Source organism: Siniperca chuatsi, linkage group LG5, assembly GCF_020085105.1.
Source record: "Siniperca chuatsi isolate FFG_IHB_CAS linkage group LG5, ASM2008510v1, whole genome shotgun sequence".
NCBI classification, from domain to species: Eukaryota; Metazoa; Chordata; class Actinopteri; order Centrarchiformes; family Sinipercidae; genus Siniperca; species Siniperca chuatsi.
Window position 1 is genome coordinate 22,348,064 of NC_058046.1, and position 18,522 is coordinate 22,366,585.

At 38.4% G+C, this 18,522-nt stretch overlaps 2 protein-coding genes across 4 annotated transcripts in view; one reads left to right on the forward strand and one right to left on the reverse strand.

Moving 5' to 3' along the window:
• Window positions 1–169: 169 nt before the first annotated feature.
• On the reverse strand, window positions 170–15,319 carry cbwd (COBW domain containing). Of its 2 annotated transcripts, XM_044195462.1 has the most exons (16): window positions 15,164–15,319; window positions 14,530–14,688; window positions 14,202–14,288; window positions 13,606–13,702; window positions 13,192–13,283; window positions 10,546–10,605; window positions 9,858–9,895; window positions 8,416–8,462; window positions 7,468–7,554; window positions 7,215–7,259; window positions 6,554–6,610; window positions 4,057–4,108; window positions 2,073–2,141; window positions 1,891–1,956; window positions 1,624–1,750; window positions 170–782 (listed from the first exon to the last, which is right to left on the reverse strand). In XM_044195462.1, the coding sequence occupies exons 2-16, from the start codon at window positions 14,642–14,644 to the stop codon at window positions 709–711; spliced, it is 1,113 nt and encodes a 370-aa protein (XP_044051397.1). In that variant the 5' UTR covers window positions 14,645–14,688; window positions 15,164–15,319; the 3' UTR covers window positions 170–708. The 2 variants fall into 2 exon arrangements, with proteins under 2 accessions (XP_044051397.1, XP_044051398.1); XM_044195463.1 differs by lacking the exon at window positions 7,215–7,259.
• A 2,717-nt stretch (window positions 15,320–18,036) lies between these two features.
• dock8 (dedicator of cytokinesis 8) overlaps window positions 18,037–18,522 on the forward strand; it is a 55,932-nt gene continuing 55,446 nt past the window's right edge. The window contains exon 1 of one of the 2 annotated variants that reach the window (XM_044195459.1): window positions 18,037–18,364. In XM_044195459.1, the coding sequence (XP_044051394.1) occupies window positions 18,312–18,364 (53 nt within the window). In that variant the 5' untranslated portion in view covers window positions 18,037–18,311. The remainder of the gene's footprint in view (window positions 18,365–18,522) is intronic. The other variant, XM_044195458.1, reaches the window with a different exon arrangement.

Below are 18,522 nucleotides of genomic sequence, written 5' to 3' on the forward strand. Positions count from 1 at the left end.
TTGGAGGCATTGTTCACACTTGTTGAATATCAGTTAACTTACCACTCTAATACAAAGGCACTTTGTCTCTGTTGTTATGTTAATAGGCTGCGTTGTCAGCTGGAACTAGCCATTTTTACTAATGGCTAAAAACATTATTTTGTTAGGTATATCAGAGCAGTCATAGATGTTCAGAAAAAAAAACCTTTATTTTGAAATAATTATTAAAAACAAGATGTTTAAAGCCAACATAAGCAAGGCGACTTTATTTACAAAGTACCACACTTGATACAATGTGTGCTTCACTTTGCAACATCCAACTCTACTTGGGCTCCCAACCTTCAAAAACTGCAGATTTTACAAAGCCATCTTTATAAAAAATACAACGTATTGATCACATTTCTGGACCTTTGTAGCATGTTTGTGGGTGCACACATTTTAGAGGTCATGTTCAATACAAGTTTCCAGGGTGACACACAGCATTTAGCTCAGTCTCTACAGCGACATAAACACTCTTTGATATAAAGTAGCTTTTAAAGCAGGTAGTGGATTATCACAATTTGAAATTGATCATTACTGAAACCATAACCATCCTCTGACGTACCTCATGTTCTTGGAGGAAAGGAGTGAACGTCTGCAACACAGTCCAGGATTTATGGATGGCTAAAGCCACAACTTTTGATCCAGAATCAACAGTTTTCAATACAAAGAGGAGAGAAGAGCTTGTAGCTAATTTCTCTCTGCTCCTTGCACCACTGTAGAGATGAACTGTTCCTGCAGAATGTCCTTGTCCAGGTTCCTACCTGCAGAATGGAGTAGAGACAAATGTGAGCATTAACACAGCATGGCTACATACACAGACATAGATATGGTATGTGTTATGTATTATAGTGGACAGTGGTTCTCAAGGTCAGGTCTAGCTATGTAGTCATCCCAAGGCAGTCCAAAGCAAAAGGACAAAATGTGAAATTTCTACATTTCAACACACTGAAAAGCTGGGTAACGCTTTATTTTATGGGTCTGTAACTTCCTTAAAATTTCCAAGGAATTTCCCTGGAAAGAAAAATTTAATTTGACACTAATTAAATGGAGACAAATTTAGTTTAGAGTTTAGTTAGTTGTGTTGAGTTGTTGTTTTCCAGAGAATCTCCCTTGAAAGAAAAGCTCAATTGAAACCCAGGGAAATAGTCATTACGTCGTTACTCATTTATTATTGGAAACATTATGATTAATTTTGTTTCACTGTATTATTGCGTGACTTGCTGTGCAATGAGTAAAAGACTGAACAGTGTCTCTATTTTCCAAAATAATTTGTACCAAATTACATACTTTCCAGGGAAATTCCTGGGACATTTTTAGAAAAGTGTGGAGCGATGACGCAGGTTTACAGCCAAGAATTGATGTAATTTTATGCTAGAATCAGAAAACTACTTAACGGTGAATTTGCCAATAAACGTTTTTGTACTACCTCCATTAAGTGAACATTAGCACATAGACTACTTAAAAAAATAAAAAGAAGATTGTCAAAAAGAGCCAATTTGATCAATTTAATGTAGTTCAATGAATTGGCTGCCTTCACAGTGGTGTGTGAGAATTGTGTAAAGATACATACGTGAAACGTGAAGTGTGTGTGTGTGTCTTCACCTATAAAGACCAGTCGGTTGATCCGCGGGTTCTCCTCCCAAAGCTGTGGAGTCTCATTCAGGTCATACAGCTCATGGACCCCCTGCAGCATCACTTGGTGGGCTTTACCTGCAAATGATACTATGCCCTGAAAACACACAAGTCACGAGTCACGAGTGACACATTAACAGACACTGAATGAAGCGTTTGGGACTCATTAATACAGATAATAAAGTGGCAGTTATTGATCACTGCTGCTGCTGGGGTGACTATTGTGCTTTACTGTACCTTTAACCGAATGACAGTCATGGGTTGCCCTTCTTTGTTTTTGAACATCTTTTCCCATAGGAGATCCTAAAACAGTGGAAAATGGGTGTTTACTTAACAAAGGACTGTATTGTGTTAGAGCTAATTAGTAATGGCAACAGGGATACAAACTGGAGGGTCTGAATGATGCAGAGTGAGTGTACCTGGATGAAGATGTTCAAGGCGTCCTCAGGGAGATCTCCGGCCACTTCAAACGTCACAGTTAAAATACTCTGAGGATGACATTAAATATAATATGGAAGTGTTATCAATATATACACAACAAATTACACATTGTGGTTTGGAATTTTAGTACGTTCCAACATTTTTCACTCACTGAAATACAGATAAATGACACTTTGACACTTAAGTAAAAACAGCAATATCGCAATGAAAAAATACTCCATTACAAGTAAAAGTCCTGCACTCAAAAGCACTTCAGCAAAATGTATTTAAAGTATCAAAAGTTAAATATACTAATTGAGTAAAATGGCCCCATTCAAAGTGTTATGTTTATCATTCATATATAAAAGGATAAATATTAGTGGAATATTATTCCGGATTCATTAACATGTAAGCAACAATTCAATGCTGTCAAGGTGGAGCTAATTTAAACAACTTTATATACTGTTGGGTAGTTTGTAACAATGTAGATTTTATAAAGTGATCACATGATTTATGTAGTACAATATTTCCCACTGCAATGTAGTGGCATAAAATGGTAACACTCAACACTCAAGTACAAGTACCTCAAATTGCACCTAAATACAGTACTTGGTTAAGTGTACTTAGTTACATTCCATCGCTGCTTTTATCTTTTGAGATTTATATTTTCAGGCTGAAGACTTACAGTTCACTGATGACATTTCTTTAAAATACACACTCACTATATATATATATATATATATATATATATATATATATATATATATACACACACACACACACACACACGCACACACACACACTCAGTTCACTGAAACCAGCAAAGTCATTATGAACATTAAACAAAAGAAGTGTTTTTACGCCCCAGCTGATGACTTTGTCAATGACCGTGTCAAAAACCACAACTCCACTCGGCACCTGAAACCCAGTAACAACACCCCTCTTTATCTGCCTACACCCCCTTTCTCGCTCTTCTTCTCTCTCTCTCACACACACACACACACACACACACACACACCCTCCTCTCCATACAGCATTAAAAGGGCACTTTGTAGATATTTGGGGGGTTTGTGTTGAAGTGTTAAGGTTACACACTTCCTTGTCATTTGGTATAACAACAGAAAAACAGCTCATTTACATGAAAAGAGCAACATGGGGAAGAGGGGGGGGGGGTCTGAGGGATGGTTGAGCTTCATGCGGGAAAGGGAACCGGGAGAAAACAGACAACAATGCCGTTATTTACCCACACAAACAACCCTCATCTCTCCTCATCCTGTGATAAAAGTTAATGGGTATAAAGCACAACTGAAAACAAGATGAGGCCTAACTGCTGCGAGTGCGAGGAGTCATTTGGTCTAAAGCCTGATGAAAACAAGAGGAATGGCACGAGACTAATCCTGGAATAAATATTTTCAATAATTCACATCCATTGAAAAGAACTGGACTTAATAGATGTTTGGATATTGGGGATACACTTTATCTTTTCTTATTAAACAGTACACTAGAGGTTTCTCATATCTGACATTCAGTTGCTAATTCAATGGTGAAACGTGGTCTGTATACTACATTTTATGACATCTGGATTCAGTTCAAACAACTGTAGAGCCGTAACACGTAGTCTCTGACTCTAATCAGTCTAGCCAACACATGAGCCCAGTCTACTGAATGTTTATGCTGCGGTGTATGACTGAGACTGGGTCTATTTGTAGTGTAGCAAGAAAACATCAAAAGCCTCAAGTTGATCGCAACACAAAAACCAAAGCGGGGAGGGAGTTTTCACTACAGTGTCATAGCCTGGGGGAATGCAAAGCACAATGTTAGCCTGAGGAGAATGCATCATCCTTATCCTGTAGGAAATGACGTGTTGAAATGAATTAGCAAACAAAAGAAGGAAAACTATATGAGAGGCATAGAGGGCAAGTATCGACAGTTAATGAATAAAAGAATAAATGAGAAAGTTACAAAAGAGCATACAAACAATACCTTGTCAAGATGTGGTCTTGTAGATTTCACAAGTTGGAGCTTTTCTGCTAGACTTTCAGAGGAGAGAAATGATTAAACATCACAACATATTTTTTTACAGTAACATAACTCAAAAGACTTAAAAAGGCTCAAAAGATAACCACGTTGCATTCACTAAATAAACTAACTAAATTCAGTCATATCACATCTTTATTTTAAAAACAATTGAAAATGAGTCAACAGCTGTCAGCTGCGCTACATGGCATTTGTTCACTTCATTTTTATCATTTCTGGAGGTGTGTTTACACCACAGCAGTGGTTCCACCATTTGTACTACGTAACTTTCAGTCAGTTTTTTCAGACGTTCCTCAAATCTTTGCCCTTTTCATTGTGAACTGCTGGATAATTTGACTTCTTCAGGACTCTAAACCATGAAACAAGAGGAGGGGTATCTTTTTTTTTTTTTTTTTTTTTTTTTTTAGATTGAACAGGTAGACATACAGGATGTATACCACCACTGATGAGGGTCCGCAAGTAGATCTTACTTTATTTTTAGGGCTCACGAGCCAAAGGTGGGAACCACTGTTTTAAGCTGCCATTTAAGTTGTTTGTAGAATAAAATCTTTTACATTAGTGTATTAGAAATTCTATTCATGATTTTATAATTGCATTTCTGTTTAATTCTGATTTTGTGGCATATTTTGTGTTTTATATCTGATGTTGTTTTATTTTTTTATCCGTAACTCATTTTTGTTGCGTTTGTCGTTAGTGAAACACAGATTTTTTAATATAAATGAGGAGTTCCTGGTTAAATAAAATGACCATCTGATGCAACAAATATACTTTTTCTTATTTCTCTTCTTTGTGTTCTTTCTCTTTTCTGCTTGAGGAGACTGGACTATACAGTTTTTGCCTTTGTGTTCTGTCTCACAGTATAATAGCCTGAATACTGTATCAGTGTATGACACAACTCTGACTGGACTTTGGAAATGGCAATTAAGTCCTACAAAACACCCATCATCACCCCCAAACAAACCACAGCTCTTGTTCTCCCCTTCAGACCTCATCATCCTCCCCCTTCTCCCTGACCTCACAAGGAGGCTAAATGTTGTGTCCAGCAGCTTGAGCCCTGCGTGCTGTTAGTACCACACAGGCGGAGCGGCGGGGGGCCGCTTCAAACAGCCAGCGTGGGATCGACCGGAGGAGGGGCCTGGACTCTCAAAGGCAGGGGGAAAGGAGCTATCTGTTGGGACAAGGGGGACTCCTCGGGAGCCAGTGGACACACACAGCTCTAATCCTCTGCAGCTGGTCTCAGAGACACTGACTGAGGGCATGTAAGAGAGTTTTAACACCGCGGCCCATTTCATTCACATGAAAGGATGAACACTGACTCTATTCATGAGAATGACATTCTACAGGGGATACAATATGATGACCACCCTGCGGTGTAACAGGGGGACGCTCAATAAAAGAGTCTGTTAATTAGAGAGAAACGTCGTGAGCATCAGTATCAAAGACCGCTGGGTGCACAGTTCAGACAGACTAGCAACAAACGCCATCAATGGTACTGATGAATGATAGGTACTATACATTGGCACGGCCAATATTATCAGCGTACACATTGGTATTGGCATATGCAGGGTGTCAACGCATGTACAGTGAAGAAATGCCAATGATATGTTCGAGGTAATTTTAAAACAGTATCACCATTACATAGTTTGTCCAGCAGAGACAAGTTTATTTGTCAGCTGTGAAATGTCCTCCTCAATTTTTTCTCACATTTCAATGTCATAAATTTAGGGTATCTATATCAAAAATGTTGAAAACAGTACATCAATCAAAGAATCAAAGAAGAATATCAAGTGATATATCCTTGTAAAACATTTTAAACTCTTGAATATCAATATTGGTATCCGCCTCAAACATCCAGTTTGGGCTCTATTTTAAAAGTCTGTTTCTTGAAATATTATTACCAATAACCATGTTGTTTTACTACCTTTAGTAAATTAGTACTTTAAATTCAAAATTAGGGGCAGTGTATGTGTGCAAAACTGTTGCACAAAAGAGTCTGTCAGCTGTATTAGGTGTGTACTTATTCACACTGTGGACTGAGCAGTGCTACATCCTGGGATTTTGTCAGGGTCAGTTTTTCATTTGTGGAGCTGCATTTACATCTGAAGTAACAACCTATTTGAGCTTTTTTGGGGGGCCTGTTTCCTTCCTCTTTTCCGCAGAGAAGAGTGGACTATACAGTTTTTGGCATAAAAAAAAAAAAAGAAATATGTTGTAATTTATAATATTTGTCTGCCAGGGAGCACTGACATTTATTTTTCAACTGTAAAATATCCCAATCAGTAAATATCTTAGTCACAATTCTTTAATAACCAAATTTCAGGGATTCTCAAAAATGTTCATGTGATAAATATCAGCTGATATATTGTTAAACACACAAATATCAATATTGGTATTAGGCTTAAAAATACGGTATTGTTTTTTTATAGGGGCAAAACCAACTCACTTTGCTCCATCCTTACTGTCAAAGGAATGCAGATCGAGCACTTCAGAGAGATCCACCCTGTGGAAGAAGATCACTGTTATCTTACTTTTTCCCCCAGTTTAAATTAAAAATCAAGCTACACTATAGTGGGTAATAAATTAAGCAAGTAATGTCAGCTTTTGCCACAAGTTGGCTAACCGAGTGAACTGACTCAAGCAAAAAGTTGTGGGAATGTTTTTCTGATTAACCCCTCGCTGCACGGTGTCTTTCATCTGTTCACCCTGGTCTGAACTCGGGGGGGGGGGGGTACACACTGACACACAACATGCTAACACAGAGGGTGCATATATACACACATATTTGCACGCATGCACGCACATTCACACATATGCAACCACGTCGACTTAAAGACCCAGGGTCAAAGAGCAAAGACTTGTGGGTAACTGAACACCACTCAACGTTTGGTGTTTACTCAGGGTGCAGCAATTTGTGTATGTATATGTGTATGTGTTGGGGGTTTCTCTTCAACAAAGTCACGCCTGAACGGCTTCATCTTTGATATAAAGATCTAAGCAGCAGCAGCACGTGGAGTTCATCTGTTACACTAAACAAAGCAGGGAGCCTGGTACAAAGCTACATAAACAAAAAAATTGTATTTTTTGGTTCGTAAAAAATAACTTACTTTGACCTCTGGGTTTCTAGAATCTTGACAAGACCATTTACAGACCTGAAGTCAGAGAAAAAAGGTTAATACTTAGATAATGGACAAATTGGACCTCGTTCCTACTACCCTATCCCCCTACAATTTTGTTCTTTTTGACCAAATAAAGGAGGCCAAAGTTACATAAGAAGCTCAATAATAAGAACACTGATAAAAAGGCAGAATACTACTAGAAAAAGGGAAATGATAAGCAGTAAAAGTATGTGAAGCTGACCTGACTGCATCTCGGATTTGAGTGAGTTCCTCCTCATTCACCAGGTCTGTCTTGTTGATTATGGTCATGTCAGCGACAGCAATCTGTCTAAAAAAAGCATTAAATACAACATTGTGTTTATCTGGCAAGCTACACAATTTGCACAAAACCAAATACAGGACAGGAAGTCGCACAGAGAATCACACAAAATTAAGATGTGTAAAAAACACTAAACCAGCTACATCAGGAAGTCATTACCTTGTTCATAGTTGAAAAGAGTAAAGGTGTGTGTTCATGATCTTAACTGAATCAAATATAGAAAACTCTCCTCTACCAACTGTGTGTACGTGTACGTGAGTTTTCTTGGGTGGCAGTGGGCAATACATGCCAAACTCAAATGGGAGCAGAGCGCTGTTTAGTTTAGAGGTGAAAACACAAACAAAGACCAAGAATGCAAAGGGTCATGCAACTGGTCTTTCTTCATCAGTGTATTTGTTCAACAACAACAACACGCAGCTGCTGGAGGAGACAAACAGAGAGACACCCAGGGAGACAGACAGGCAGTGTGGCAAGAGTACGGTCAACAGCATGTTATGAGACTTAGTGTGGTGGATACTGAGTGGTTTGTTTAGTCTTCAAGGAATAGTGTTCGGCATTTTGGGAAACATGCTTATTGGCTTTCTTGCCGATGGAACACCACTCTCATGTCTGTATGGTAAATATAAAGCTACCACCAGCAGCCGGTTAGCTTAGAGCACAAAGACTGGAAACAGGGGCAAACAAGGACAACAACTCTGTCCAAAGGTAACAAAACCCACCTAGCATCTCTAAAGCTCACTATTTAACACGTCAAACATCTTGTTCGTTTAATTATTTTTTTTTCTTAAAGTGAAGTAAGTAAAGTGCTGTTTCTCTCTGTAAGAAAATGAATAGGTGTATATTTTTTTATTAAACCTACATAAAACATACCTGGCTGCTTCATTGATGAGTCCATCTGCCTTTTCCTCTGTTAGTTGCTACAGAAAGCAGAGACAGTGGACATGATTTACACATAAAACCAGAAAAAGAAAAAACAAAACAAAAAAAGATCTAAAAGTGCGAAATTGCTGAAGCTGACCCTATAGACTTCCAACTTTAAGCACATTCTTGAAAAAATAAAAATATCAGCGAATGCTTGCAACAGCGAGCACAAAATGTGACAGATAAATTGGTAAAAGAAAGGCCTGTATTTCATTTTGTGAACTAAGTGACTTTCTGAACACATGAAGCCACAGGGGATCACTTTTCATTTTCGGTTTGTGTCTTGTGCTTGCACCAGGGATGCAGCGTTTTCCAAAACAGTTTAATATGTAATAACAGACAGAACAGGAGGTGTTAATCTGGATCCTGACCCCTGACTGTCAATCTGACATTAATCTGTCACTGCGTGCATCACCACCGCTTCATTTCTGAAGGAATGAATGACAAAAAACGTATTTTAAAAAAATGAAAAACTTAATAGAATGTCCACTTCCCGCTTTTTATTCAACAACCTCTGTACCCAGAGACAAAGGCCTTTCAGAGGGTGTGAGGCCAAGGGCTCAAGTTAACTTGAAACCCCTCAGACAGACGGATATTTCAAGGGACAGATAATAGGAAAAGGCAGGTGAGTGGATGTGACAGTCCTATTACAATGGTCACATCTCTGATATCAATTACTCCTTCACTATTAGTTATCCTCTATCTTCTATCTGCCATTATTTCGTTCATCTTGTCTCTCTGGAATGAGAAGACAGAGCAGCACCTAGGCCATGAAATGTGTCACCTCACTGAGCACGACACCTTCAAATTAGAGCCCATTATCTAGGTGTCAATTGTCCCGTTCCTTTTAAATACCACTGGGAGGGCAGGATGTGTGTGTGTGTGTGTTGCTATGCACTGGGGTTTTATGATCGATCTCACAAATTTAACAGCTTATTTTTTCTGATTTAATGTCACAAAAAGCACAATTTATTTAGTTATTGCTCAGCTTGGCAACAAACAGTATTTTCAATACTGACTAATTTTTTGATTATGTTTTTGATTAATGGTCTAGTCTAAATGTTAAACAATTGTGAAAAATGCCCATCACAATGTCCCACAGTCCAAAAAGACGACTTTAAAGTGCTTGTTTTGTCCACCCAACACTCCAGAACCCAAAAATATTCAACTTACAGACAGACAGACTGAGAAAAGTAGCAATTTTAACATTTGAGAAGCTGCGTCCAGCAAATGTTGAGCATTTTTGCTTGATAAATGTCTTTTATTGTTTTTTTTAGTCTTTTAATCAGATCTCAAAATGTTGTCGTTTCATTTTCTATTGACTCATTTTAGCAATAAACATGACATTTTCAAAAAATAAAAAGCTTCTTGAATATCTTCTTAGCACATACCTGCAGTCCATACTTGGCGTCGATGACAGTGACGATGCCTAGGATGATCAAAGTAATAGTGATCAGTGAATGAAAAGTAGTGCCACAACTTGTGCACATTCTTCTCAATTGCAGTTGCCTTTTGGTGTTTAGTTTTGTTTGTCTAAACCACTTTCTCCGAGTTATCTGAAGTACACTTTTGGTCTGCTGGCCTGTCACAACAGAGCGGACAGCTGAGTATTTAGTGTGAGGAGCGAGACACCATTCTTTACACACACACACACACACACACACACACACACACACACACACGAAAATATGTCATCCCCACAAACAAGGCAGCCAACATTTGGGCAAGTCAGAAAAAAATGTCTCTTCATAATTGGACTACAGTTGGAGTTGTCAGTCTCAAATTTGGAAATGTTTAATTATAGCATTTTCATCAATAACTTATTTTAGACCTATCAGTGTTAATTGTGTTGGGATTTTCAAGTTTATCAGTCTTATTGTGAAAAGTCTTTTTAAAGTTTAAAAATGTGATTTTTTTTTAATTATAACACCTACATGTATCAGTATGTTTTTAAATGGCAGCACCAAAATACAATAAAGTTAAACCAGTTCAGACCAGTGCTGGCTGAGAAGTTATGTTTGACACACTAGAAGAACAGATTAAGCCCAAAGAGACACTGCGTCGTTACAAATATCTTACCATCCAAATAGATGTCACTGCCGAGCTCTGCATCGACCCAGAACATGGAGGCCACAGCTCCTGCCAGAGGATATGAAGTGGTATGTTAGATTGTAAAAGGCTGAAATGCATACATACATGCACATCAAATGTAAATAAAGGCCATATTCTTCCCTTTTGTCTTTTTTTGGTCATAAATGTACTCAAACAATTTTTCCATAAGGCCTTAAACCAAACATGAAGAGGCGGTCCCCTGGCATGTCACATAGGAATTACTGTGGTTAATGAAATATACACTGTCAGACATGAGAGATGATTGATACAATTTACAAGATGGATGATGTAAAATGTATTACAGCTATTGGAAATCTGTTAAAGGGTTAGGTTAAATCTACAATTTACAATGTTTTTTGGAATCCAAGTGCAATACATAACTATATCATCTTACTAATACGTTTAAAATAGTATTTAAATTAATTTAGGGATACAACTAATGATTAGTTTCATTATTGATTAATTTGCAGATTTTTTTTTCTATTTATCATTTAGTTTACAAAATGTGAGAAAATAATGTAACATGCCCATCACAATTTCCCAAGTGCAAGGTAACATATAACAAATTATTTGTTTTGTAAAACCAACAATCCAAAACCTATGAATATTCAATTTATAATAATATAAAACAGAAAAACAACAAATCATCACATGAGAAACTAAAACCAGCTAATTTTGGACATTTTTTATTGATAAGTGACATAGGATTAATAGATTATCAAAATTGTTGTAGATTAATTTTCTGTCAATAAATTAATAATTTCAGCATTAAAATGAATTCACTTTATTCAATGACACCCACATCTTAGGTTTTTGTGTTTAAAGTCAGTATTTTCAGAAACCCTGCATGCATATTCTTTTCTGGCTGAGCTCTATGGAGCAGATAAAACCAATATCAGAAGCTTTCAATTGTTTATCTCCTGCTGGTACATTTGGTTTGTTTCTATTTTCCTGTGGACGTGGTTATTACAAGACCCTATGTTACCATGCCAGCCACAGCTTGTTCACATAATGCACTTTTGTCAAACTGCCAAGCGAGAATAAGAAAGCATTGTAAATATTTGATGGATGTGTAATGAAAACACTGTTTTTGAGTGGCATGTTTCACATAACTCATCCATCCTCTTCCTGAATGCAAGAGGAGAATCCCCTGGGAGCCTTTATGATTGACAGCACTGCCAGGGCCAATGACAGACCTGTCCTAGTCGATAAAAAGCCTGTCTCGGCCAATGACATGGCAGAGGAGTGAGGACAGCCCCAGTCTGAGCGTGCTCTGTTGGTTCTGTGTGTTAGGCCAAGTGGTGTGTGTCTGCCCATGGCGCTACCTCCTGACACCTGTCACTTAGCGACACACCCCAATTGTCACAGCGCTCTCTCTGTAATGGCCTAATATTGATTTCCTGAGAGCTGAACGGACAGCAAGGTTTTTTTTGGGGGGGGGGGCTACCCTGATGGAAATAGGCTCCTTGGATGCTCCTGTCACAGCAACACAAGTCTGGTCCTCAGAGTTACAAAATGTTTAACTTCTGGTGTGGGCTTTACAAAGATATCTGCAGGGGTTTAACCATTATTTAGACATTTAAAGAGAAAAAGGGCTTTATGGCATTGCTTGATCCATTGGTCATCCAGAAATATTGCACCAGGATTGGTAAGCTGTTTTGAGTAACACAAAGAGACAGAACAGACTATAAGCAGAAACAGTCTTAAGTCAAAATTAATTTACTTTTTTACTATACACTATTATCCACTATTAATAGTAGACATTCAACAAGTTCACTCTAGCATAATTCAATTTACTTTATTTCACCTCATTATCATCATCATTTCTCATTATCAATGCCTGTAGACTAGTTTGTTCCCTTGTAGACCTGAGTGTCCAGGTCTTCCTCCTGGAAGCCTGCTGATTATTGCTGATCTTGTGTGACCATGAGGGGCATTCAAAGAGGTCTGTTAGGTAAAGGGTTGAAAATGCGATGCAAGGATTTGAAGACCACTGTCAGTAGTTTCTTTAGTCGTGTCCACTATGCTGTCAATACCAGCCATTTGCAGAAGTTGGTCACTCTTTGTGTCATTCTGTGTCTTTCAGAATATGGCCTGTCATGAGAAGTGCAGCTCTATTAAACACCTGTTGACTCTGGTCTGACCCTGTTTTATTACTCTGCAGTGGTGTTTGTACCTTATAGAAGTTACATAATCATCAAATTATAAAACAACTGTGAGCCATTTTAATGCTATTTAATGTAATTTTTTTTATGCTGTTGGGATATTAAAACTGTAAGATAACCAGTTAGCAAAGACATTCATTCTGAAAAGCCAGCTGACTGTCAAATGTCTGTGTCATGTGTGTGTGTGTGTGTGTGTGTGTGTGTGTGTGTGTGTGTGTGTGTGTGTGTGTGTGTGGGCTGGAAGAACCAGGTGCTCTCTCAGTCTCCAGCCCACACCAACACACCTCCTAGTGAAACAGCTGGCGACTGCATGAGGTTTCAAAGGAGACAAATAACTTTCTATACGCTCCCCAGGCCAGAGCTTGAAAAAACAATGGTCTACTTAACAATCAAATACAGATTTATATGATAACTGATCTTACATTTACTTGTGCAAAATGTGTGATACCTGGATCAGCGAGTCCTGTGGTTTCTAACAGGATGTAGTCAAACTTTCCTTTCTTCTCCATCAGGTTCTCGATGGCTTTAAGACCATTGTCCCTGAAAAATTAAGGAACAGTCACTAATGATTAAAAACATTTCAATAAAAGACACCAACTTACGTTATATGTACAGTAGCATAGTGCAAACTGTGATATAAAGCAAGAATGTGTTGTGAGCCCCAGACATACATTATACCCCAATAAAACAAACATAAAACATTATTACTGTGTACCTATACCCTCATTACCACAGTAGTTCATACATGTACGTAAAAGTTGAAACATTAGCTTAAGACTTTAAACTGTAGTACCTAAAGCTAAAAGTTAAAACCTTTACTTTTACACTGTACCACCAAATGGGCTATAGTTACTCTACATACTTGACTGAGCAGCAGAGGCAGCCATTTCTCAGTTCCAGCCACTCCTCATACAGCTCTCCCGCATGGCTCACTGCGAGGGACTTCTCAAGGGCGCTGCCTGCAGGTGGAGGATGAAGAAGGAAGAGCAGTCAGAAAACGATTAGCTGATGAAGACTCCGCAATTTCTACTAAAGATGCCCTATTGCTATTAATTTTGCAAGATAAACACGGATTTCAAAAAGCCAAATACAAGAGGTTTTTAGACCACTTCAACATATTCGAACAAAAAAATAAAACTGGCCAAACCAGCCTATGCTTAATTCAACATACATGTAAAGTAATGATACTGTAAGAAAAGATGCAAATTTAAAGTTCAATGAAAAAATGCTGTATGTTGCTGTACCAGAGTTTGTAGCCTTAAAAAACATGTTTATGAGCATCTTTCAGTTCTGGGCAAAGTTGCTACTATGCTGCTCTCTTGTGGAAAGTTGAGGAAATAACAATCATCAGCTTGCATTAAGTTTATAGTACATACAGTTTGGAGAATCTTTTGTTTGGCCTGAAAAAAGTCAGTTGAAAGTACTACTAAGTTTAATTTCTCTGAAGGATTAGTATACCCTCTCCAAATTCATTGAGTATGACAGCAATCCGCTTGTTGTGTTGTTCTGTTAAGATGTAGTTCAGGAGTGTAGTCTTTCCAGCACCTATGAAGAAACAAACACATAAAAATTATAAGGAAGTATAAAGCAAACTCGATCATTAGGTGCATTTTTCCAATACTCATGGTGTAAAATAACCTGTAATAAATATGTGAGGGAACAACACCCTGGCCTAGGACCAGAGCAGCTTATGGTCGTGGTGAGGATGGACTAACCAATGTCTGAGACTGTAATCTCTTTTATAAGCTCATTAAACCTGTGAGTAATACAGAAAATAGTCTCTCACCGAGGTAGCCTGTGATGATGGTGACAGGTATCTGGCCTGCAGGAGGACCAGGCGGCGTGTCAATGGGCACCAGCTCTGGGCAATCATCTTCCTCCTCCATCACCATGTCATCCATACCAGAAATAATGTCTGTCGACAGGGACACAAGCTGGATCTGATCTGATGAATCAGTACAGAAACACATTTAATAAATTGATTTACGGGCAGGATTAAACTAAAATACTTGCACTTAATGAAACTTCTGAAGAAAACAATCATGAATAAAAACATATATTAGTCATATTTATTTCAAATCACATAGCTTACTGTGGTATTTAGTTGGATTTAATTTAGAAATGATTTGTCACTCCTAAAGATGTTCGTAAATATTCAGCAAATAAGACTGATGAACTGGCTCTTTGGTTGCTTTATACTAAACTAAATCCTTACAAGTCTAAACATTACAGACAACGTGAAGGAATAACATCAACTCGCTCGCCACAGTGTTAGTTAGCAGTTAGTGAAAGTGTGTATTAACTGAATGAGCATAGCCAACACTTAGCTTAGCCTTTATCTCCCCCAATACCTGCTCAATACGCCACGACAGCAAAACAAACCGATTTTCCTTGATTTACGAAGGCTACAAACAAATTACCTGATTGCTCCTCTTACAGACGCAGATATTTAAAGTTTTCACCAAAAAATGTTCTCCTCTGCACTACTGTTGCTTTACGTTTTGACAGCGTGCTACACTGTAAAGACTCCGTTTAAAACCTGAAGCGGCGACAATGGTTCCGCTTTTCGTTCACAGCAGTCGGGACAGACAAAAGTCTGCAGGAAGGGAAGAAGATTATAAATAGCATTAGAGCTAACAGACGAAGAAATGATAAATAATTACAACCTTCGCTTGACAATAACTACACATTTTGTTTCTTTTCGCCCTAGCAGCACTCGCAGACAAATATTTGTGTGATGACAAGCATCAACCACAAGAGGGCGACAGAAACCAGTTCAATCTACAGTTCATGGAGGGCAAGATGTTTACAAGGGGAATATAGACTCCAGAAATACCTTACACAACCAAATCAATATAGTAATCCTGCAACACTTTTGAGATTCTCTGCAATATAGTAATATTACTGTGTCACAGTACAATAACATGTATAACTTAAATTATAAACTCAATGTACACATAATTAACACCACTCACTGACATTAATAATGCGAGAAAAACATATAATAATGATATCAAAATATTGCAGGTCTACTGGATTGGATGTTAGATTGTGGCATGCATGATCTGTCCCCTGAATGTAAGGATATTCTTGTTATAGTGATATTTAACAGATTAAAATATAAGGGTGCAATAAGATATCTATAAACTCATTAATGAAACTCAAAAGCCTACAAGTCCTTTGAGAAACAATATACAGAGGCTAATGTTAAGATGCTGTCATATTAAAGAATGAAGAGCCATAAGGTAAGTGTAAACTAACAGCCTCTCTATCAGTCCTGATACAAAATGTTACAATAAGGAAGCTCAGGGTCAGCTGTAACATTTTCTCAATGTTTTGTAGATAGCTCGCATTCTTATATAAGCCTTATCTCACACATCATCACACATCAAACCTGGAGGAGGACGTGTTAGACGATGTTAGAATTGATTGCTATTGTTCAAAACTATTTTAACTAGCCTAGATCATTTAGCCTTTAAATGACGCTTTCTTGTTAAATAAAAACATTTACCATGTTATCCCCAAACAGTATACTTTCCCAAGCAGGAATTTAGCCTTTCATAGCGAGTAAACCACACGTGTAACTAATAACATTAATTAGCTGCTCCATTCCATTTAGGTGCACTTATAGGTCCTATAATGCACTTTGTATTCTGAGCAAAAAAGTATTGTCCATGGCATGCACACTACTTTTTACTAAAAATCCCACAATGCAATGCGTCACATTTTATAGATGTGAAATTTACAGTCCTGTCACAGTACACTTTTCAGTGATGACGCAAAAAGATTGTTGGTCTATATTGTGCAGTGCCTAAAGGAGAACTGGTTGAGAGGCTATCTTTCTACAAGATAAGATTTTAAAAAACATGGGTAAGTTAAAGCTTATTAATAGGTTTAGTACATCCTTGTTAGAACTTCTTCTGCTGAAACTCCCCAAACACACCTGTGGTGGAGGCTCTCTGCTTATTCTCAACATGTCGAAAAACATGTCAAGCCTGTACCTCAGAGCTTTTATATTTACTGTGTCACAATTTTTTACTTTGCCAACAAGGAAAACTGGCTTTTCTAAACTAACTTGCATTGCAATGGATCTAATCCTAATAATATTGTAATTAAGACCTTTGACATGCTAAAAAAGCTTGAAGTCTGGTATAGTAACCAAATTTATATTACCTTCAGATTTCTGGCACAAAATCAGATAAGCTATCAAATGGGAAAATATTATGAAATGGGTCCTACATCAAAACCACACTTTTGTCTTTAACAGGGCAGTCTTCTCCAGCAGTGTAGTATTGTACTTTCATAAAGTTAGGGGACTTGATTGGGGGGACAGATTAAAAAGCATTTATTTCATATGATATACTCGTTTCCGGACGCACGTAATTCCTGTCCTACCAGCTTTAAACCACAGCATGTGAGTACATTTCACCTGGTGAAATCCAGTCTGACTGCACCATTAGATCCTCCATGAATGTGTTTCAAACTCCATGCCCCAAAATAACCCAGGCTTTTAGTTAAAAATTTGTAGTCTCAAAGCCCAACCATGATGACATCACTAGGGTTATTTTCTCACACTTTAGAAAGCTCCCTACAGGCTCCTGTGCCAGATGTGTGATTCTTCTTTAAAGTCTCCACTCTTGGATGTTTGACCTTTGCTGTGCAGAATGATGTTGATGCAGAGTTTTCACATTCATCTACTGAAGGGGGAAAGTTTCTCTGTGCTCACCTCAAATCTTAGTCGAAGAAGTGAACGTAAAAGCATCTTTTGTGACATCACAACTAGTTTGGAAGCCGATCATGGGCCAATATGCAACTTTATATGTGCACAAGAGTGATGTGAAAACGTGAAACCTCCAGTGCACATACACTGAGAATGAACTTTTCAGGAAACATGTTTTTTGGTAGCTAAACTTTTGAAATGAACACAAATCCAGAATTAGTGAATTTTCAATATTAATTCAATATTAATAAAGGAGCGAGGACTACTAGATGTAATCTTATTTCAAACAAGGTAATTGAACTTTGTTGTTTGATTGCTCAGAGTATATCTAGGCTAAATATGTTACAACTGATCCCGTTCTCCCCTACTAGTACGGTTAGCCTATTTCATTTTTACTCATCAGAAACTGCATTGAATTTCTCTCCCACTCAGGCTTTCTCCCCTGCCACACACACACACAAAACAATGTGCGTGTTTTGAACAGAGAGAAAGAGCGGGGGAAGACAACTGAGGCTGCTTGTTAAGTAAACCCAAAAGCTTATCTCGGCAGCGAGGGAGCGCGCGTGTCTCACATCCAGCCTGTCCCGCCGTCATCCCCTCCCACCCTCGCGCCTCCAGTGTCTGCTTCCCTCTCTCTCCTTCTCTCGCGCTGTCTCTCTACGGGATGGCTCAAATCAAATGCGGAAGTTTACACCCAGGAAAGCTGGTGCCGCCACAACCAAGATGAGTGTTGACATGACAGTTGAGCTGTAGAGAGGAGAAGAAGCGGTGCGTCGGTGACAGCGAGGCGGCGACACCGCAGGAAAACACCAAAGCCAGCGCCGCTGAACTGGACTTCAGACCCGCTTATGGCTTCTCTGGGCAGCGCAGAGCGACGGGCGTTCGCTCTAAAAATCAACAGGTAAAAATGTACTATAGGAAGCTCCGGGTGTTTTGGTGTTAAGGAGTGAATGTGAACTGTTGGTGCCTCCCCAGAGATATGGGAGGGAGCCCTGTCTTGACAGTTGGAAGGGATTACACAGTGGAGCAGACAGCCGCATGTTGTGAATGTTAATGCTG